The 23,564-nt window shown below is 44.0% G+C and overlaps 1 protein-coding gene across 1 annotated transcript in view; it reads left to right on the top strand.

The window, feature by feature from the left end:
• Positions 1-23,564, top strand: part of SFMBT2 (Scm-like with four mbt domains 2) — a 95,925-nt gene that overhangs the window by 63,733 nt on the left and 8,628 nt on the right. Inside the window, exons 10-15 of the mRNA XM_010150109.1 lie at positions 3,246-3,372; positions 7,168-7,281; positions 8,559-8,601; positions 9,171-9,241; positions 10,423-10,562; positions 17,623-17,732. Of these exons, the coding sequence (XP_010148411.1) occupies positions 3,246-3,372; positions 7,168-7,281; positions 8,559-8,601; positions 9,171-9,241; positions 10,423-10,562; positions 17,623-17,732 (605 nt within the window). The remainder of the gene's footprint in view (positions 1-3,245; positions 3,373-7,167; positions 7,282-8,558; positions 8,602-9,170; positions 9,242-10,422; positions 10,563-17,622; positions 17,733-23,564) is intronic.

Consider the following 23,564-nt stretch of genomic DNA (forward strand, 5'->3'; position numbering starts at 1 on the left):
TTTTGTACAGCACCTAGCACAAGAAGCATCTCAATTGACCATTACAAGTAATTAAATGCTATTTAAAAAAATAAACTAGGTTAAAAAAAAAAGTGCATGATATCATCTGTCCCTTTTCACATTTTGGGTGTTTTCTGTGGTTTCCAGGGGGATACATTTAACCAAACCAAATGAGTGTGAAAGCATTTCAGCAGTTGAAACTGTTGAGCTCAGAGTGTGAAGAGTGATCAACCTGCATGGATGCTCTGCTGTTTAGGACAGTTCATGTGCTCTCTTGATACAGCAACAGTGATGTGAGAGTGAGCAGCACATCATTATGCTGGAGGCCATCAAGAGTCAGAGCTTTGGAAATGGTCTTTTGCAGGCTGTTTTCTGGGAAGGACAGTCCAGCGTGACTTGATCTGACAGGTATTGATCGCTTGGTGAAAGGCAGGTGTAGCCTTCTGCCTTTTCCAATAGCCTGGGCCTGTTCTTCAGATCCCTTCAACAGCTGGAAATGTGGTGGTACCTAAAATGAATGCGGGATGGTTTGCAAAATAAAGTGGTGTTGTGAATGTTGGATAGGCAGGTTCCTGTAGGAGATACAAAGCTTTTCGCTGTACTCAGAAGTCACAAGCTGGGGGGACAGTGTGTTTATGGGTGGAAACAATCTTACAGGACACCAGTCATGTTTTTGCATGGCCTTCCTCATCTGTGGTGGCCCAAGGGCAGCTTGGCTTGGAACTGACTTTTCATGGTGAATTGATGAACTTGAACACTTTTTTATTGATAAATTCAGAAGACCTGTATCATCAACAGGGTTTGACTCAGGAATCAGATCAGAATTAGGATTTCTTTGACCTATTTATTGTGCCATCCTATGCAAAACCCTCTGCCTCAAGTGACTTTTAAGCGAGGATTTTGAAAAGTGCAGAGAAGAGCTGGACAATGCTGCATCACACCAATAGAGTGAGACAATTGTCACATTTCTTCTCTTCTGCAAGACCCCTCTCTTTTCTTTATATCTCTTCATTTTGTCAAGTAATGGATCTATGCTCTCAGCACTGGCAGCCTTGAGAATAGCCTGTGAGTAATATCCTCCAAAGATTAAATCAGGTCTAAGCAACTTTTTTTTAAGTAAGCATTAATCAGATGAACATGTGTCTGTTATTCTTTCCCTCTCGATAACACTGTTCTCTGCAGAGAGATGCACTCTCGCTGTTGTTGCTTGTACAACCTCCCTGGCATGTCGGTCCATTTGTTTCGTGGCCGTGAGTGGCTCTTTGATAAAAGCTGTATTGCAAGCACATCTTCCACCTAGTGCAGCCAGACGTGGTGCTCAAGTGGATATGCTGTAGCTGTTTCCCCGGGGCGATATTTAACAAGGAGAGGCAGTTATGAAATGGATTGACATGGCCAAATGCTTAGTAAAATAAACTCCCAGCTAACTGTTTTGCCATTGATTCTGTATAAATTAGCCTCCAGCACCGAATTGCAATGAAAGGAGCGGGTGTGATGATGAATGACGTTTCCTTGTTAGGCAACATAAAAGGCATTTAAACAAACTCACCCTGCTTTGCTGCAGTCCTGGCCATTGTCAGCTTTTACGGGGTGAAGCTGAGCTGTGTGCTGAGCAAGCCTCGTGACCGTCTAAGCAGTGATGGAGACTAGCAGCACGTTCTTGGAAGGCCTCTTGATGAAAAAAAGACCAAATCCAGAATTTTTTAGACTCACAGAGAGCCCCCAGTGATTGTTCACGGTGAAGCGCCCATGGTCCTAGGTGCTGTACAAATAGCAGAAGGGTTGAATTTGAGTCTGGCTTCCAGTTACTCACAGAGGGTTGCAGGGTGAGAGATCGGTGTCATTATGAGTCAGTGACAGTTATTACTCATCCTAATTATTATTAGCCAAAATCTCAGCCAAGAGGAGGAACCTTTTTGTGCTGCTGTGTGCAAACAGAGAAATGCAAGCACTCACAGCTGATGTGGTGCAGAACAGAGGGAGGAAAATGCGAAGGAAGTCATGGCATGGCCACAGGTATTGTGTCAGTGCATTTTAGGGATAGTGGTGGTGGAGATATTGGGAAGAGACTGAGCGTAAGTGAAAGGAGAGGGGCACTGGAATGGAAAGAGGGTAAGGATGAAAGCTGAGGAGTAGCTTGAGGCTTGGCTTGTGGAGAATATTTTGGGGTGGATTTTAAGGTCTTGGATTCTCTTGCACTTGGGATCACCTGCAGCAGCTAAAAGCAGGAGCCATGGTTTGTTAAGTGAGGGCTGAGCCATCCTGGCTCTGGCAGGAGCAGGAGGGACTGGTCAGCAGCTGGCTGCTCTCACGTGGCCAGGCCAACCTCAAACTGAAGCAAGGCATACATTAGCTTACAGCAGTGTAACCTCAATGATTGGAACTGCAGCTTCCAGGCTCCCAGACTCTTAGTACAATGGGAGATGCCGCATTCTTGCCAGCTCATGAGCCCATATTTGGTCCTGTGTTTCTTACTTAGGGTGATGACCACTCTTTTGAGGATCATTGCTGTAATATCTGGCCTGACTTTGCCTTCACTGGAGAAGAGTGGGAGGGCAATGAGGGCTACAGCCTGTGAAAGACCAGTTTCTTTCGTGCTGTATTTAAGTGTACAGAGGTACTGCTGTAGCAGTAAGCACATCTGGCTCCATCTGCACCCACCTGCAACCAATAAACTTTTGCGTCTGAAGCCTACAGAGAAGGACCATGTACACTGGGCTTAAAATACTCTGTGAAGAAAAACATAATTGAGTAGGTTACTCAAATTTCTCAAGTTTCATTCAGCCTGGGCAGCTAAATGTGTGAAGAAGTTTCTCTGGTCTTAGGCAAGATGGGTTATTTTCTTTACAAGAATTCTCCTAGCAAGGTGACAGATGCTTAAGCACTGTAGGTCTGGGAACCCTCAGTGTAATATCCCATCAGCAAGGGTGGACAGCAGATGCATCACTAGCAAGCATTCAAATAGACTTGGAGCTGGTGTGGAGTAACCTCCTCCTGGTCTCTGAGAGTTAGAGATTGTCATAAACCATGAAATACATTGCTTCCTGATTTGTTGCCGTCGTTTTTTCATATGGGTGTCCAGGGCAGCTCCCTTTTCAGTCTGGATGTGTTTGTGTTCTTCGGTGTCTCCTGCACTTCCAGTGAAAAGCAAACTGTGCTAAATTTATGCTTCCCAGTGGACAGCCTAATTAAAGTCATGCAGTGCTGCAGTGCCATGCTTCAGTGTTGGTCCTTGACTCTTTCAGACATCCTTCAGCCGTGGCTTTACTAAGAACATGAAGCTGGAGGCAGTGAACCCCAGGAACCCTGCAGAGATATGTGTCGCTTCTATCACCTCAGTTAAAGGACGATTAATGTGGCTTCACCTTGAAGGTACATGTTGTAAAGGCTTTTTTGTGTGGTTCACTCAAACACTCTTAATTTTGTTCTTCTTTCTCAGCACAAAAGTGCTTTCTCTAGCCTTTCCTTTTTATACACATTGACCACTATATGCTCAGTAAACTTTTGCCCATTATAGTGAATAGGAAGTGCTGTTTCTTGGGTTTTTAAATTGAATAGTCCTCCAAGACCCTGGATAGAGGCAGGGAGAGTGCCACATGCTCCCACCTTGCTCCCCTCCCTGCCTTTTGCTCTTTTAATTTCTTAAAGGATGTTTTTTACAACTTGTCATAAAAAACCTGTGTGCATCTCCTTGTCTTTTGAGTTCTGATATATAGATGTTTTATGCTTGCTTTATATCTCCATACCAGGAATAGAATGATCTGTAGTAAAAAGAATATATGCAAAAGACTGCAAAAATAAAAAAGAAGTCATTGCTGCTGTTGAAATACACGACTACAGTATGCATAGTGTTAACCTAAAACGAGGTATTAAAAAAACTCAACCAAAACCCTGCTTGCAGAGTTGTAAAATAAATGTGGCTTGAACTGTGGCATGTTTTTCTGACTCCATTAATACACTATTGTTTCTAACTGATTATTTATATTCTGGTAGCAGCAAGACTCCCCAGCTACCATGGGAGCCCATCACTGAAGACCTCGGGTCCCACCATTTATCATGGGGGCATCTGAAGCTTTCATTGTTACCCTCCCAGTTTCGCTGTTTGACAGCCCAAACTGCAGCCATAAAACAGGACGCAGTAGTTAAGCAGCGTCGAGTTAGACATGAGGGAACATTGCTTAATAAATCACGCTTTGTACAGTAGCAAAACTCCGTAAACTTCAGGGCGAGCATTTAATGAGCAGCAGTATAGTTCCCCCGTGGTGGGAAAGAAGCATTGGGCTGATCCGAGGCTGTGTGCATCCCATCACTTTCTGCTACTTTATTACTCATCATCTGCATTGTTAATTTTTACTGGTTCATTTTAGATTTTAAAGCTGAAGCTTTCTGGTGTGAATTTATACAAGTAATAATGTACACTCTCTGCACAGCCTAGGAATTTGAGGAAAAACCTTTTGTTAATCACTTATCCAGGGAGATTTTTCCATAATTTTCCCTTTGAGAGTTTTCCAGAGTTGCTGCTCTATTCTGCCCAAGATTTTTAGCAGGAGATGGAAGTTTTCCTCACCCTATTTCCAATCTCCTCCTTCTTTTCCATTTAACCTCTCAAGTCTCATGGACATTTCTTAGTCTGAGAAGATGGCAGCATAAAATGCAGCAAATGAAACTAATGGGTCTCAGACAAGCTGTTTTCCACTTCTATGAGTGAGGCCAAACGAAGCAGTAAGACGTCGGAAGCGGAAGGCAGGGTTATCAGTTGCAGAGGGAGCAGCAGTGCCAGGGAGGACAGAGTAGCTGTGAGTGTGTCTTGCAAGAGGACTAGTTGTGTTGCAGTAGAACCAACATTATGGTGCTTCCCTGCTTGTCAGGGCAGCTGCAGCTGTGAACTTTAAAAACTAAATTTTCTTGTCACATCGATGGTTGTTTGCAAGCAGGAAGGTACATTTGATCTTTTTTTTTTGGGTCAGAATAACACCATGGAACAGTTATGGTAGTGAAAATAATGGACCTTCACAGATCTGGTTGAAATGTCAGTGGGGATTGTGTTGATCTCTTGGTCTGTTTAGGCCTTGATCCATGACTTGCTCACTTTATAGAATCATAGAACCATAGAATGGTTTGGGTTGGCAGGGACCTTAAAGATCATCCGGTTCCAACCCCCCTGCCATGAGCAGGGACACCTTCCACTAGACCAGGTTACTCCGAGCCTCATCCAGCCTGGCCTTGGACACTCCCAGGAATGGAGCAGCCACAGCTTCTCTGGGCAACCTGTTCGAGTGCCTCACCACCCTCTCTGGGAAGAATTTCTTCCTGATATCCAATCTAAATCTCCCCTCTTTCAATTTAAACCCATTCCCCCTTGTCCTGTCACTACAGGCCCTTGTAAAAGTCCCCTCCCAGCTTCCTTGTAGCCCCTTCTGGTACTTGAAGGTGCTCTAACTTCTCCCTGGAGCCATCTGTTCTCCAGGATGAACAAGCCCAAATGTCTCAGCCTTAGCCAAATTCTCTCAGCCATCATGTGTGTCTTGCCACTGGCTTTAGCATTTCTCACATTAGTTCCTTGTCTGGATTTGTGGCGTTAGGCAAAACTGTGTTGCCCGCTGGAGAGTGCAGCTTTCATCAGGTTCGAACTGAGCAGTGACGTCCTGGTATTTTCTCATGGGGGGAAGTTCTTTTGCAGGGAATGACAACTGCTGAGGCCTCACATTCAGTCTCAGCTGCTTGTATGAGCCGTTTGTGTCCTGTGTCATGTGCCTTCATCTCATCCTCTTCCCTTCCCCGTATCCCAGTGAAATAGAGACTCTGTCTTCAATGTATAATGTGTGAACACAATTCAAGGCTCAGAGGATACCATGAAGGCATCCATGAATCTATGCAGACATCCTGCTTTCATTTTTTTAATTATTTCCTCCAGCAGCGTGAGCACCAGCACCTATTTTCCTGCTTCCTCTGGGTTTTCATACAACCACACGCTCTCGAAACACAGCAAGTTTATTACTAGAGACAAGATTGATCCAAATGCTGCATCTCAGCCTCCATGCCATTCCCATCACAAAGTTCAATTACTGTTTCAATTACGCTGCAAGCCCTTGATGAACATTTATTAGTGGGAAGTTCCCCGTGGTCATCTAGCTGTGCGCAGTCGAACACTGCTGCATTAAGCAGGAGGCAAAGATGCTGTAACAGATGCGAAGGCGAGGATGCTGCAGGGGAAGCTGCTGATCCTTTGGTCTCTTTTATTAGGAGATCATCTCATGCTGTTGCTGGAGCTTGAGGTCCTAGAGTGGAAATGGCAGAGAGGGGTGAAGTTGCTGGTCAGGCTGTGCCAGCACAGATGGACTTGAATTGGAGTAATTAAATGGTGTCTTGACTCAGGATCCAGAGTTGTTTCCAAAAGAACTCAAAGCCAGCAGATTGCTGCAATGGGCTTGGAGTGTGACACACATCAACCAAGTCAGGAGAGTGTCTTCTAAAGGAGACATAATAACCAAACTGGAAGAGATTTGCTTTAAGCAGAGATTTTCAGTGGGGTTTTGGAGTCTGTACCATGTGAGAGATCTTAGTGCATCTGTCCCACTCGGGGTTTTTATACTCCCTTGTTGGGTGATCAGCTTCTGTTTCATATGCAGTGAGGAGCCCTAGGAGAGTTCATGGCATCTCTAGGCAGAAGAGTGGTCATCCCCCACCCTTAAAAACAGTGACTCAAGGGCAGAACTACACAGAGAAGTTCCGGGGGGGCATTGGGGCATGAAGGCCCATCACATTAGCTACTGTCCTGTTACATTCCATGTGCACTCTCTTACCAGCAAGAGCAAGCACCGACAAGTTCTGCTAACTACCTTGCGCAACTCTGCAAAACACCCAAGGGGCAATTGGGCCATCTTGTTGGGGAAAGTCGTGAATGTTTAACCTTTACTGGCTTTTGACTGCACCTTTAGAGAGCTCTTGGGGGTTTTCTCTGGAATCACACTGAACTGTAAATGCAACAGCCTTATCATTGCTGTCTGTGCAAAATTGAAGATGAAGCGATGCCAGATTTTGATGCGGGGAAGTGGATTTATTTTTACATGTTCTATCATTTACTTCCCTTGGTTCATGATGAATACTCGAATGGCTCTGAGCTCGGTATTCCCATGTCTAAATTACATTATAAATTTGTGTTTATAGGTTTACAGATGCCCTCTCCAGAGTACATAGTTGATGTAGAATCTATGGACATTTTCCCCGTTGGCTGGTGTGAAGCGAATGCTTATAACCTAACTCCACCACACAAAGCTGTTTGTAAGTACCTGGAAACCTCAAGCAGCATTGCTGTTACATCAATGGACTTATCAGGGAATTTGTCATATGCATATAATCCAGTTCCTGAAACTACCAACCCAACTAGCAGACTAGTAACAGGAGTACTGTAATAAATCTAATGAGTGAGCAGGCTCCACAGCACTGGTATTATGCAATTTGTAGTTGTCTGTGTAATCAGTCCCTCTAAAAATGGGATTGTTTGCACTGGGAAAGTCTGTTACGTGGTTTGGGATTGCACACTGTGGCTTGTGGGTTTGTGATGGAGTTGTTGGAGTGAAACTATGTTATGTTGCTCTGAGCCAAATTCACTCGGGGAGCTGAGTGAATTAGGGACATGGGAACTCAAATCAGGAAATAAAAATATATAAAATACAGGGCAGAATGGACATAAAGAGGCCATCCAGGTGCACCATCTCCAAACCAAGATCTGTTCCATCTACAATGAGAAATCTTTGCTGGCCTCCTGTGATGGAGTTTCTACCACTTCCCAGCATCTATGTTATTTCACTGCCCTTAGCAGCTCAGAGATTTCCCTAGTGTTTAATTTAAATTTCTCCTGGCACAGTTAAGCCCATAGTATTTTGTCCTGCCTCTAGTGCGTATTAAAACCAATTTCTTTCCCTTCCATTTGCATTTGAAGGCAGTTCATGAGTGCTCAGTGGCTTATTGTTGTTCTCCTGTTCCTCACAGAAACTATCCAGCCCCGATCTCAAGCCACCAGACGAAAAATTAAGCTCGCTGTTTATATTAATTAACATCTGAAAGGCGAATTTTAAAATGTGTCAACCCTTTTGAAGAGTTAAATATGCTTAAGTTAAAAATCAGGCAGCCGGGGCCTAATTTGGGAGAATACTGCTATGGCAACATTATGCAGCCTTATCGCAATTTATAGCTAGGGATAAATTATGCTGGAGGTAATCATGCTTGTAAAATGTAATCTTATCCATATGTGTTTCTGTATGGAAAAATATTTGTGTTTTTATTTTATTTTTTTATACTGATCCCATAAAACACAATATTAGCATTCCAGAAGAAAGATTAAATGTATTATTACATCTTTAAAGTAGGTTTTAATGATGTAGTGACTTACTTAAAAAATACCAAGGAAAGATGGCGATAGTAATTAAGTAGCATTTCATTGTGTTAGAAGTCATTTTGTAGTCAGTGCATTTATATGGCTTTTTATGCATTATGGGCATACTTTATGGGCCAGAAGTGTACAAAACTGTTTTTTCTTCCTTGCTTCATTTTTGCAGTGCGAAGGAAGAGAAGAATTGCAGTTGTGCAACCAGAAAAACAGTAAGTTTTTGTTATTTAGGGTGATATTTTTACAGGGATGCATCAGGTCTTCCAGGGGAGATAATACACAGCATCTGAGTGACTTTGCTAACTACTGCCCAGATACTGCAGCAGAGTCAGCCACGGGGTTCCTTTAAATCTAAAATTCTAGTGAATATATAAGAAATTCTTAGCAATAGAAATATTTCACTAGCTGGGACTGTGTAGCCAGTGTCTGATGGCCAGTAAGGGATGCCCATGGAAGATGGGCATGTACCAGGAGGGCATTTCCCTGTCTATTCCTTGCAGTTCCTAGAAACTGGAATTTAAGGGACCTAAGTATGAATATTGGCAGCCTGAAGGGCTGAAGGTCACAGACCAGACATTTAGAGAAGTGGTCAATCTGGCTCCTTCTTCTGCAATATGCAGGCCCTGGGCTATGATAAACTGTGTGGAAGTGGGATTGCATCGGAAGTATCCCCAGTCCTTGGTCCAGGCAGGTCGTGGTGTATCTCAGTCTGGCCTGAAGGCTGGTTCTGCCCCCTTGCCCCATCTGACACTATTAAATACACCGAATTACTGTTTAACAGGTTACCATCCACAGTGCCTGTTGAGAAAATACCTCATGACCTCTGCCCGGTTCCTCAAACAGACACAACAGGTAAGGCTGCTCAGCATCAGCAGGATCCTTACTTCAAGGACCTGTTGCCTGTATGGAGTGGGATAACCCCAAAAAGGGACTGAATGTGTCATGTGGGTGAGGAAGACAGAACCACATCCTCGAGAGGTGTGAGGTGGTGTGGACCCACCAACAGTTTGAGGAGTCTCTGATGTGAGGGTCTGGTCCTCCATGTGTGAGCATCGTGTCGTGCTGGGTTTATTGAAGGTCCCCTGCAGTTTGCCCATTTCAGCTAACGATGTTAGGGCCAGGCTAATGAAGCCCGGGTGGAGTTGGAAGCAACTTTTTAATTGGCATCAATGAAATTGCCTAGGTCAGGACTTAATGGGTCCCTGTGTTAGCATCAGGAATGTGTGGCATGGCTGCTACTTCTGCTAAAGGCAAATTTTTGTGGCCTTTATCAATGGCAGGGGGCTCTGAGAGTGCCATATTCATCCAGTTAATTGCATAGACTCTGCAGGAGGAGCAGAATTTAACTCGCTGTATTTCAGCAGACTGCAGGAAGCACACTGGCATCAGAGCCAGCATCCCAGGGCCCCATTACAATCAAATGGGGGGAAACAGGCTCTTTTTGGGTATGACAAAAAGTGAATAACCACTTGGATGACACGTGAACCACATCTAAAAATACCCAGTTCTCTCCATGGGCTATAAAGGAGCCCAGAGTAGTTAGCCCAGACACAGCAAACTTCTCTGTAGACCCAGGTTGGGTCAGGGGAATGGCACTGTAGTGCTTACTGGGCTGGACAGTAGCTCAGTAGGGTTTTGTGGAGATGTCCACCTGAATTTTCTCCCTTAGCCCATTCCATATTTGTGAGAGGCAGCTAATATGTTCCCTTTCTGGCAAGTTGCACTTCAGTTGCTCATGTCCATCTGCACTGAGAGTTATGAAAGAGCCCCGAGTCATGTTACGAATGAAATCCTTTCCCGACTCTCCTTTCAGTAGGGTGTGCAGCCAAATCAGTTGCTATTAAAAGCACTTGCTTTTCTTGTGTTGGGCAAATCCAGTATCAGAGGCTTCTCTACCTCCAATCCCAGGGAAGACATCTTCGTGCCTCCTTTGCTCTTCTCCCCTCCTTCGCATATCTGGGAGGAAGAAGAAGGGCCCTTGATTTGTTCTGCAGAAGTGCTACCTGCACATCAATGCTCCTTTCTCCTTGCAGGCACCATCAATGGGAGATACTGCTGCCCGCAGCTCTACATCAACCACCGCTGCTTCTCAGGTCCATATTTAAACAAAGGCAGAATAGCAGAGCTACCTCAGTCTGTCGGGCCTGGCAAGTGCGTGCTAGTCCTCAAAGAGGTACGGCTCAGCTATCTTTTGGGGGGACTTCAGGGGCAAACATGGGTCATGGGTTGCCAGGCCCAGAATTTGAAAAGAAGGTGCCTAAAATTGTCCTGGAGCTCTGCAGAAGTTTCCATAAGTCAGAACTGCAATCTGGGAAGAGAGGGTAGGTATATGCATTGCGAGTTTTGATGGGAGAGGTGATGTTTTTGAAACATGGGGAGTTCTGTTAGCTGGGAACAAGTTTCATCTTAACTGTGGCTATTGTGCAAGCCAATAATGTTCTGACCAGAGCCATCCCCAAAGAGGATCTCTGTGGTTGTTGCTGCCAGCCTGTTTCTCAGCATCCACGATGTCGTTGGGTCAGCAGATTCAGCGTGGGTGACACCTTTGTATGTGTGACCGTGGTTCAGTGAGGCCCAATCCAGGATGATCCAAAGTGAACAGGACAGCAGGCCAAGCAGGGCTGTGTGTGATGTGCTGAGTGGAAGCTGTGGCATGCCCAGCTCTTGCTGAATGTGGATGGGTTAATCCCACGCAGCAGGGATGGCAGAGCACCACTGTGTGTTTACTCCATCCTGACCAAATCAGTGCTTGCTTTGGGCCAAATCCAGAGTGTTGAGCACTTGCTGTTGTCCTCAGAGAAAAGCTGGCTTATCTGAAAACAATGCATAAATTTTCTCCCCACGTTACAGGCCATGTACAGATGAGAGGTGAGATGACTGCAGGTAGGAGAGGACAGCAGGAGGGTACTGTTGGATAAGCAGAGTGTTGGTGGTGCCTCGGGCATCATTTCAGTTTGGCTAGGGTCTTCTAGAAATTCACATCTTCCAGCTTTCTGATCTGTACCTATGCAAATCCTACTTGATGTGGATGCAGGGTCATGTCTGAGCTCCTTCTGCTTTTGGTGGAAAGGCATGGGAATTTCTAGGTCTCTGTCTGATGTATTTGCAAGACCCTTGGTGCCCAGCTCAGGATGTTTGCAGTTGTCTGAAATGAGATGAATCTGAGCCCTTAACAGAAACACCTGCAAGGTGAGATTCCTCCCAAATCACCTGTGTATTCACTTCCTCATCACCCACGTGCACTGCTTTATACACAACAGTACTGCTGGGTGTCTCACATGCATGAAAGCTGGGGTGTGAAGAGACCTCAGTAATGCCTGTGCAGGTGGGACACTTGGGTCTGCAAGAAGCAAGTCAAAAATAGTCCTCAGCAGACAGCAAAATAAAGTCGCAGAGCAAAAATTGACAGCTGCCGAATTTGAAAGCAAGTCCATAGCGCTGTGCTGATGGGGAGTGTTAGCAATCTGCTGCTACTTGAAAAACAGGCAATGAAAAAGCAGCATGGGGGAAACATGAGGCATCCACAGTTAATACATATGCTAATGTTTCATCCTTCTTTCCTCCTGGAATTTGGATTTTGAAAACATGACTAGTACAAAGCTTTTGCCAGGTACTCCCTAGTGTCTTAGGGCTTTGCTGCATAGAACAACACCAGCTTCTACAATTTCCTCAAGAATGGGACCAATTACCATCTGTAGAAACCAGCCTGAGTTTCCTACAGAAAGCCTATTTTCTCTTGCTGTGCCTCCTTACACAATTGCTTGTTGAAGGACCAAGTAGCAGTGTCAATGAGACATGGGCATCTTGCTTTTGGAGACAGGAATGACTTCCCAGGGAGCAGGACAATGGCAATGGTCCAGCATTGCTCAGTGCTGTTTTGCAGATAAATTCAAGCTCATTCTGGCCATGGGGATCAGGTCCAAATTCTGGAAAGGGTGAACAGAGGACAGTCAGGGTGTTGCTGCAGAAGAGAGACACCTGGTTTCTATGAGCTGCTGATGAGATGAGATGAGCAGCTCAGAAAACCATGGGCCATGGTGAGGATGAGGACATCCAGTTCCTGGAGGAGGCAAGAAGTGGGAAGGAAGACATCCCTGCATCAGGATGAAGTTCTGTCTGTAACAGCTGCCAGAATACCCAAAAAGACTGCAGAGCTAAGTGGTGAGAACACTGCAGGCGATATCTCCTCCACCACAAGCCCACAGCAACAAGGCTTTCCACAGCTACAGAGCTCACAAGGGTCCCCATCCCTCCAAACCCAGTCTCGGTGCTGAGCTTGATGCCTGTGTCTCGGTTTACACGCGCTGACGATGTGGCCCCAAGAATGCTAATGAATTATAATTATCTCTCTCTCACTATATAGGAAAATTGCAGGCCATTGTAAATTATGCATCAGCGTAACTTGTCTGGAATAGAGAAATTATACATGAGCTTTACTTTGGCAACACAGAGGGGAGGGTGGGAAAGACAACTCAAAACAACAGCTACGAAGGAAGAGCAGAGTCAGTAGCAGTCGGGTGAGAGCTTTTTAAATCACTCTGGTCTCCAGCCATAAATCGCTGCCTTCAGAGACTCTCTAGTTAAAAATCTGTGCTGGTTGCCAGCCAGTTCACACTGGGCAGCAGTCTCCATGACGGAGATGCTGTTGTGTTTGGCACTGATGGATGTCCCAGACTGAAAACAGCTGGACGACCATCCTACCCCATTCCCTGGCCTGGATTACCTCTAAAGCAAGAAGAGAACATATATCCTCTCCCCACTAACTCCAGGGGATGGGAAATTTTGCTCCTGGTGGGGTGCTGAGGGAGTAGCTCACCATCTTCTGCCTTCCTCTACAACCATGAGAGTTGTATCAAAAAATGCAGCACAGCTGTAGTTCATGATTTTCCTTAGCCATCTTTTCCCCCAAGGTCTTGTCATTCCTTACCTCCATTACAGATGCAGTGAAGCATGATGCTGGATCCAGCTCCAAACTAACTGGTGCTACTCGCGTGCATGCTAATCGTGAGATAGCTATGGATCGGTACTGATGCTTCTGGATTAAACAAGGTTAGGATATACCCTTGTAATGAGGAGTAGGAGCATCTCCTTCCACTTGCACAGTGTGGTCTATTCTCACCTGGGGTGTCAGGAGAGAAGCTGCGCGAATAGGTTTGCTTTCGTGCAGTACCTCTTTTCCAACAGAAAAGGCGTTTCTGCCGAGTTGTGCGTTACTGCATCCCCCTGATCTCTGCCCCATTGCTTTGTCCTCGTGTTGGATTCAGAGACTGTGAGCTCTGCAGGGAGGAAACTGCTAAGGTGCCTTTCAGAATGGCAGCCCTTGAGCCAGATTTCCCAGCAGAATCTCGAGTGCAATTGCAACTTATTTGGCAGCATGATCAAAAATGCTGATTTTAATTCTGGATGTGTTTGTGTGCGAGTGTTCTTGCATCCATGCAAAGATTTAGGTGAGTGACAAGTAGCTTGTGTGCTATCTAGTGCCAGCTTTATTTTTAAAGCCTAGCTGTTCATTATTTCTGGTGCCAGCAAAAGTTTCTACTGGGACTTACTGTGGTTTCTTTCACCCCAAGAGGCAAGTGAGGTGGTAATGCCTGTTGTTTAACATCAGCTGCAAAGCTTGTCTCATTCCCGAGATACTTGTTTGGAAAAGAAGTTGAAACTTGGAGCCAAGTACAGTGGAGACATCAGCTATTGCCATCCAGCAACTGCATCTGGGCTGAAAAATAGTGACTGTATAGTAGCTATGTAGTAAATGCTAACTTTAAGTTAAAATAAACACATTGTCAGCTTTAGATTTAGTTCTTAGATCAGAATATCTAAAAACCACTTCTAAACAGTTCCAACCTGTGCCAACAGCTTATCACGGCAATATTGTAAAACAAAATGAGGTGTCTTTTTAAGACCTCAGATGATCTGTAAACCACCATATCTTATATGGTGTAAAGATTAATTAGCTTCATTGCTTACTGCTCTTAACTATTTTTAAGACATTCTGCTTTTATTTAAAGAGAAAAGGGAATTAAAGGTAATGTGACTGTCCAGCTGATGCAAACCAGAAAAATCGGACAACATTTGTGAAGGAAGGCTATTGCACTCTGCAACTTGAATTTTTTGGAGCACAGCATGACTTCTTACAAGATATTTGCATAATTAAATCATTGTACTCAGAAAATTAAGTAGCTCGTACTGAGCCTTAGGTGTATGATTGAGCTGGACTGATGGCGTTATCATTAGTGATCCGGTACGCTGTTGGTACGGCAGAAACCTCTATAGATACAAACTGCATTGCTACAAGAGGGTTCACTAACATCCTCCTCAAGACTACTCTGTGGACTTCAGCTCATCTGTAGTAGTTCCTCCAGCTTAGGATCTGGACATCTGTATTCTTGAAATGTCATAAGCATTTGGGCACTTAAATGCTACGGCCTTGACTATGACAAAAGCTCACTTTCAGATCCTTGGTCATCTAATGAAAGAATCCCACATAACTCTTTTTTTCCATTCTCTCTTTGTCCAGCAGGACACATAATTATTTCAAGTAAAAAAACCATAACTGGGAAGTGTGTGAGTACCAAAAGGCTGTGATGGGAAGGAAAGTGCTGAGCTGCTCAGTGACATCAGGCAGGTCTAGACATGTTCAGAAAAGGGCCCTTGTGCTCTTGAATTGTGGAAAACATTATAGCTAAGGTGTCAGGTGCTTCTGAGGTTGGGTAGAGGCTTGTGGTGGTGCTGTGCAATCATGCTCACTAACCTACTTGACTCTGAAAATCCTAAGTTCAGCATCATCAAAATAAAACCCTGTAGAGACGTGGCAGCAAATGCTGGTGCTGTCTAATCCACCCCTCTGCTCTAAGGCACTGCTGGCTGCACCCAGACCATACCTGCTGGAGGAGGCTGAACATAAACTACCAAAATCTCAGACTGGTCACACTCCAGCCAGAGAGAATTTAATGAATCAGATAAAAATTTGTCCAGTCTGATACGGGTGAAGTAACTTTTTGTCTTCAGAGAAAGTTGGATGCTGGGAAGTTGGAAACTGTTCTGGGTTTCTTCACTGTTTTTGTTTTAATCAGTTGATTTTTCCACAAGAACTGGTATTCTTGTTTCTTCCTAGTGTTTAATAGTGTGTATTATGAAGTGATAGTGTTGTTAAAGATAACTATTAACATGGTGATGGACTTCTGCTGTAGGGTAAATGCCAAACCCTACAGCTGTATATCTTTTTTGAGATACAAGAGGAGTAGAAGCCAGAGGTTTTAAAACAATTTTTTTCCCCTTAAAGGGAGATTATTGTTCTTACAAAACACTAATTTTTTTTAACTGAGTTTAGAAGTTTACAGAGTCCTGCTGGTGACAAGCCAGCTTTGAGAAAAGTCCTGGTATTATGGGTGTCTTTGCAGGGCTGGAGTTGATTAAGTGTATGGGATAATGCCCAGACATGCCCAGACTGTTATTTGCAGGATTGGGTTTTCTTTTCTTGCTCGTTTCCTAACTCATACAGACATGACCCTGATAAAGGTGCAGGACAGCACTGTTTGGGGGAATTGCTCAGCAAGAGACGCTTTCTGCTCCCGACTTTCTCACCAGTGAGCGGGGTGGGTGTAGACATGTGCATAAGGAGAGTTTTCTCCTGAGTAAGCATTAAATAGCTCCCTGGATTTTCTGATCCAGAGGGGAACACATCTGATGAGCTGTGAATGAGCATGGGAGCTACCCAGGCACTTGGTATTTTTGGAAACCCACCTTTGGCTTCCCTCCCTCGGTCTCTGCGTCTCTGTGTGAGCGACCAGTGCCCTATCAGTTTGTGCAGTGAGAGACAGGCAAGAAAAGATGCGGATGAGCAACTGGGTGGGCTCACTCAGAAGCTTTCTTTTGTTCTCTTGGGAATCAGGATGGCTCAGTACTTAGTATAACGGGTTGTGTGATGAGGTGGGAACCAGCTGGAGAGCTGTGGGTAAATCTGCATTGCAGTTTCCCCTGGTGTGAGATAGGGAGTGTGCTCCTGCCCTTCCTCATAGAGTGCTGTGAGATGTACAGATAATCAGAGCTGCACAACGTGTTGGTGCTGTAGGTGTCTGTAAGTGTACTTTTTTGAGAAATAGTTCAAGTAATTTTTCCAAGGGTACAGTAATAAATTTTGCTTCTGGTAAATAACTTAGCCAAGCAACCCAAACCACTTTGTACATTTTTTTTTTTTTTTTTGCCATTTTACATAGTACTGTGCAGCATTATCTGGCAAGGTTTTCAAAATGCTAGTAAATCCTCATGTTGCTGGATTTAAAAACAAAAAGAGCCCAGGAAAAAAAAAACACAAGAAACTCCCAAATATGAACACTTTGTTCTTTGCAATCTGACCTAGTCAGTTTTTAATTTCTGATGAACCGTGTTCATGGGTATTGGAGAAACTTAATGCTTGTCATACTGAAATCACTTGCAGGGCCTAAAAGAATTAAGAACAGGCATTAGATAAAGAGCTAAATTATATCAAAATCAATCCAGACTCACTGTGGGGTCATTCATGTGCATACAATGCAGAGTGTTCAAACACATGGTCTGGTGCTGTTAAGAGATTTGCTTTTCTTGTATTTGTCTCCTTAGGCCAAGTGTAGACTATTAAAAGCTTGGATTCCCTGAGCCAATCGTAGGAATCACTTTCAGTCTCAGAGACTTCGGATTAAATGGATTGGCACATGTGTTTTGTTGTACAGGGTGGACACACGCTGGGTTTCAGGCACACCTCCTGCAAACTCCATTTGTGTAGGCATCATTAATATTCTGTTAATACGGTCAAGGCACTCAGCACTCAGATGCTGGAGCATATTGCTGACTGAAGTATGTACATTTCCCCATTAGTGTTCAGTGTGTAATGCTACACATGACTTTGTACCTGGTTGAGCCATCAGAAGGGATTTAATTTTTTATTAAATTGAGCCAGTATGGAGGCAGCGAATGGAATGTGCTTTTGGGGAGAGGGTCTGTCTCAAATAAAAATTATTGATTAATAGGAGATTTTTGGGGCAGCATTTAATGCAGTCACCATATCAGACTACAATATGCTTGGCACACTGATCCAGTCTGGGACCTCTTCTCATTGCATCTAGCACTTTGTGCAGACTTGGACCTAAATTGGCACCCGTAAGTTGCTCCTGCCTATGCAGCACCTGTGTTTATATTCAGTATGGTCAAGGACTACTTTTAAACCCATCCTTGGTTTTGGTTTTGTTTCTCGATAGGTTCTAAGCATGGTGATCAATGCAGCTTACAAGCCAGGGAGTGTTTTACGAGAACTGCAGCTAGTGGAAGACCCTCAGTGGAATTTCCAAGAGGAAACACTTAAAGCAAAGTAAGTCTTCAGTGTGTGATCTTTTATTTAGGAGGCTTAAAAAATGGAACTGACTGGGGAAAAAAAGAAGAAGATAAAAGATTTTTTCTATTGTGAGAGTTGTACTTTTCTAATTATCGTTTTGCTTCATTGAATTATTTGTCTCACTCTATAGAAACTTAAGAAATTAAATATTCACCTGAATGGTTCATTTCTGTTGTCTTTCTCCAAGCAGCCATCCACATTTTGATGAAAAATGTCATGTTTATTCACTGAAGTCCTGAGTTTTGTGATAAGCTGTTCCTATAAGCTTGGCTATTATTGAATTAACTCAATTCCTGACTTTCTAAATGTTGTATTACTGCTTTTAGTATAGAGCCTGTCACTCTAATATAGAAAAACTTGTGAGAATGAATGGTGCAAAAAATAAATGCAAAAAAATACCAGGGACACATTTTTGAGCAGGAGACTGATTAGAACAAAGTGCTAACAGAGCTGAGATTCAGGTCAAGAGTTGAAGCCTTTCTAGAATATATGCTTCAATCCTCATCTAAAGAACACTTGTGAAATCTTTGTATCTAGAAGATACTCAATTTCCCTCTCCAACTTCAACATTTACCCATTTATGTATTTTTAATGTAATGAGCACTGCACACAGGTTGTATTTCAACAACCATTGTCTCCCTGAAAGAGGGGAGTCTCACCTCAGGTCTCCCCAGAGGCCCTCCAAAGAGCAATTCTTCCCACTTCAGGGTGGATGTCAACAAATCATTCTTTGAAGACAGCTCTCTCCAATCACTAACTTGGTCACCTTGACTTTTTGAGTACTGAGGCTAAATACAGCGAATCTCGCCCTTTGTTCCAAACTCTTTTACTCCTTTTCAAATAAAAACTATTTTCTCTTGGTTATTTGAAATGATTGGCTGTCAAATATGGCACTGTTAATTGCTATTGTATTTGATCTTTGGCCACGCAGATACTGCAGAAAGTTCATATGTGCTCTTGTTGAGAGAGAGAATTGAGAACCTTTTATTCTGCTTACTCAGAACCTGCTTTTCTAAAGGAGGTCTGCAAATAGAAATGAAAAGCTACGAGAGAAACCTATTTTTAATTTGCTTCCTTCACCCATGTAGAAAGTCATGCTTTTTGTGTTTGTCAGTTGAAGTTTTGTGGATGGAAATCTAAAAGTCATCCCTGTGCATGCAGATTTTAATTCAAAACAAGTCATCGTCCATGGCCTGGTTTTCATTGTTTCCAGGCTCCCACACCTTGTACTAGCAAACACGAGCTATTGCACTCCTGCAGAACCTTAGCAGTTGTGAAATCAAGTTGTAATGACCCATCTTAATATCCCATCCTGCAAAGAATTGTGCTCATGGTTGGTTTTCCTATTAGCAGTATTCAAAATAGGACTTTGTTGGGTTTCTTATTCGAATGTGGAGATCCGCCTTGTGCAAAAGCAGCAGTGTCTAGTTCTTAAGGCTGCTGCAATCCTTATTTCTAATGGGAGACAGCTTGGAAAATGTTTAATTGACCATCAAGTGTAGGAATGTCTTGTCCTTGATAGTCAGGTACATCTACAGCCCAATCCGCTGTGGCCCCAGGCAGCTTCCCAGCTCTGGGTGTGCTTACACCAGGAAGACCATCTCATTCATGAGCGTGTGGCGCACTAGAGATTATCACTCATCTACGTCACATCACTCACTTACCGTCCCTCGCTGTTACCTGATGTGCTAATCAGGCGTTGAAACGGGCTGCCCAGGGACGTGGTAGAGTCACCATCCCTGGAGGGATTTAAGAGATGAGTTGATGTGGTGCTTAGGGGCATAGTTTAGGGTAGACTTGGCAGTGCTGGGTTGATGGTTGGATTCGATGATCTTAAAGGTCTTTTCCAATCAAAACAATTATATGATTCTATGAATCTGTACTTCAATGAGCGCCTCCATCCCTGTTACTTTCTTCCATGACGCTTCCACCCATCCATTCCTGTTTCTTCCTCCCACCTATTCAGCCAGGCAGTCAGCCTGCTACATGATATCTACATAGCCTGGCAGATGAAAGTATTCCACTGTTTTCCAGCGAGGAGGTTTTGTACTTTATCTTGGCCAGCCAGTCATAGGCTGTGCACATGTCCTGTGTGATGGCTGCCCCGGGAGGCAGCAACCTCAGCTGAGTCAAGCAGCACCTTTCAACTTTATCAAGCCACAGAATGGATCACTACAGTCTCAGAGCTGGGACAGCAAGTTTTGGAGTGACTTCTGAGCGTAGCAGTATATTCTCATTCAGTGTGGCATCGTCCTCTGGCTCCTGAGGAGACAGAGCTAATGGGGCTGGACAGAACCTTGTTGCTGTAGCTGTCTGTCTTCGAGGCTGGAGCTGTGATCCCAGAGCGGTGCTCGGTGGTTATACCAGCTTGCCTGTGGGTAGTTGGAGTACTTAAGAGTGGGTGACAGAGGGTTCACATGACTTAAGACCGACTGACTACCCTAAGACTTCCTTATTTTCCTTTCCTGAGCTTGCTTGAGTTGCTTCATCAAGAAACGTACCATGGATTTAATTGCATTTGGTTATGCAGAAGCAGAAAAGAAAACATGAAATCAGATACCCTGGGATGCGCAAACAGCACATGACACATTACATCAGGTATGACAGTCGGTTGTGCTCCAGAATCTTAAACAGAGACCCAAAACGAGCAAATGCCTGTCTGCACCGACTTCCAGCTACACCGCCTCCCAATGGTGTCGTGCTGCTAATGATGACAGCTCTACAGCCAGCTGGAGTGTCTGTGCTGTAATGTGACATGTCGTGTCACCGCCTTCCTTCTGATGTAAACTGACAACTCCTTGCATCTTGACAATGTTGTTGTTTGTTTGCGGCGACAGCTGCGGTAGGGTAGAGCGAAGGGGAGGGAGGAGGATGGCGAAGAGGAGGTTATTTTTCCCACTGGCCCAAATGCCAGATCATGCACTGCCAGGAATGCATTACCTCAGTCCTAGGGAAACCTGCATTTAGTTTACTTTGCTGTCATGAGTGGCCAGCGCAGAATCGGTTACACCAGCCTTGCAAAGAACAATTTAGATTGTCCGAAGAGATGTGTCTGCAGTGCATGATGGCAGTCGCTTCCCATCAGCACTGCTGGCTCTCTGTGAAGATAGTCAAACCGGATTTGTTGGTAATGAGGAGTTAGAAATGTCAGGCCCGATCCTCTGAATTCCCATAAGGGACAGACAGAGCTGTGGGCATTCAACCCTTATGGTTTCAATACTTTAAGCTCAGTGCCTACATCTAGATTTGGCTTCCCCATGTTACATAAAGTTCTTGAGGCACTTGATGCTTTTTAAGGTCTTTCATTCCTGAAGTCTGTAAGTGGGGCTGTTCGGACTTACCCATTTTTGCAGGACTTCGGACACAAACAGTACCAGTGCGTGCAGAGAGTTATCTTCTGGGTCTTGTATGAAGCCCAGTTAATCAAAATAAGATAGTTGAGTATTCCTGGACTCCTTCATTAAATTAAATTTTGACAACTGCCCAAATCCAGTCGCTGAACTCTAGGAATATTGATCCCAGTCACAGACAACATTACTTGTTTATGAGGCTGCCTTTAAAAGAAAGTCTTTTCACTGTGGATGCTTTAGAAGACCGCCTTTCACTTCTGAAAGATGATGCTGAGGTGTTCAAAGCCTTCTTTGCCTCAGTGTTTGCTAGCAAGGGTTGCTTTCAGGCCTTCCAGGTCCCTGTTACTATTTCAGGGGGTGAAGTGCTACCCACAGTAAATGGAAAGGAAGCTAGAGACACTATAAGCAAACTAGATGTGCACAAGTGTCACAGAACATCCCATCCAAATGGGATGCATCCAGCTCTGTTTGAGAGAACTGGCTAATGTCATTGCAAGGCCACTTGCTGTCATTTTTGAAAGTTGATGATCAGGGAACTTTCCGGATGTCCGGAAAAAGGCAAACGTCACCCCCTTCCTCAAGAAGGGCAAGAAGGAGAATCCAAGTAACTACAGGCTGTCAGCCTAACATTGCTGGGAAGCTTATTAGCTGCATCCTCCTGGAAACCATTTCCAAGAACATCCATGGCCGAAAGGTGACTGGCAAGAACCACTGTAGATTTACAAAAGGCGTGTTGTGCCTGATGTGATAACTGGTGTAGTGCTTGAAGGAAAAACAGTGGAAGTTACTTACGTGGATTTTAGCAAAGCTTTTGCTAAAAACAGTCTCCTATAGTGTCCTTAGAGCCAGGCTGTGGAGATGTGGAGTGAATGTGTGCATGGTGAACGGAACGTTGACTGGAAAACTGAACCCAAAGGAGTGGGATCAGTGATACGAAGTCCAGGTGGCAGCCAGTTGTTAACAGTGCTCCTCAAAGGTCAGTACAAAGCTACAGCTCATGTGACCTAGTTCGTCTTCCATATGAGCTCTGCCACATACTTCTTGAGGCAGTGCAAGGGTGAATTAGTGTGACCAGGTGGCCTTCTGTGCCATATATTGGAGATAGAAATCATTATGACCACTGGAATGACTTAGACCCTAAACCCTTCCTTTCCAAAATCAGGAGGAGACATAAGGAGATATGTCCTTACAACCCGAACAATGCCAAGGCCCTTTCTGAATCTTGTCCTCAAGAGTACGAAATGTCACTGGATGATTAAACAGCTGTGGAGAAAGACAACTTCTTTTGTTGGGCAGACTTTAAGCTAGTAAGACAAATTGGAAATCTCTTACAAAAGAATAAATAGGAAGTTTTGGTCCCCCAAAAGGAAATTGAGGCTTTTAGGGGTTTTAGTTGTTCAAAGTAGTCTCAAGATTTTCAGAACTGTGGGCTGTATCCTTTTGATGAGACTGTTAAAAATGAGGGTAATCTCCATGTTCTTGCTGTTTGAAGTGTTTTCAGCACAAGCCTTTTCATGTCACCACACCATGGTCCCTAACTGACGCTCCTAGAAGACATTGTGTTCTCATGAACCTCTGGTCTGTTTTATCATCAAGGGAAGCTTTAACACAAGAATGATATGGCTGCAAAGTGCTACTAGCTTAATACTGTTGCTTGTGGATCAGCAAAGATCTCAAATATCTTTTTCTTGGAAATGGTTCCAGCCATAACGGTTTCTCCAGTTTTTGGGATCTGAGGGCAGAAAAACGGGGAGAGGAAAGTAAGATTTCCTTGGCTTTAGCTGAATAATCTTTTTTAAAAGAACTGTGATTGCTAAGAAAATGTTATGCTTCACAGTCTCCAGTGCTGCCATGCAGTGCTGCTTACAAGTGGTTGGGAAGATACAAGGCCTAGTATGAAAACATCAATAGGACTATCAATAGTTGGTAATTTTTTGAGCAATGCTAATGGAAAAGGATTTTCTGATTATATCTGAAGGAGCTCTTTCCCCATGGCTGTCCTAGAATAGCTAAGTTTCCATTTGGTGGTGTTTGCGTTAAAAATTTTTAGTATGTGAGGAATATGGAAAATATTAGTAGAACCTGTTTTATAGTTGAAAGAGGTGTTGCCAAGGCCAGAATCATATAAAAAATATGACTGCATCCAGTACTAACACCTTGGGTTATTGAGACTGATTGCTGCAGTCATGTTGATCTCCATTGTGCCATCCATTCTGTTAATTACTATGTGTGTTGCATTCAAACCAGACCGTGAATCATTCCGTTTTTCATTTTCCTAGTTTCATCTTTTTCTTTCACCAGGCACTTTAGTACAATGGGTCCTTTCTGGGCAGCCAAACACAATAGGAAGCACACAGTTAGAGGTAGTCAGCCATCCTTGAAAAATACCCATCAGGCAGCTTTCTTAGCTTATAAGAAAGAAGATCAGAGGCAATTTGATTACAGTGCTTTTGTAGGG

The sequence above is a fragment of the Eurypyga helias genome, unplaced genomic scaffold (genome assembly GCF_000690775.1).
Source record: "Eurypyga helias isolate BGI_N326 unplaced genomic scaffold, ASM69077v1 scaffold4954, whole genome shotgun sequence".
NCBI classification, from domain to species: Eukaryota; Metazoa; Chordata; class Aves; order Eurypygiformes; family Eurypygidae; genus Eurypyga; species Eurypyga helias.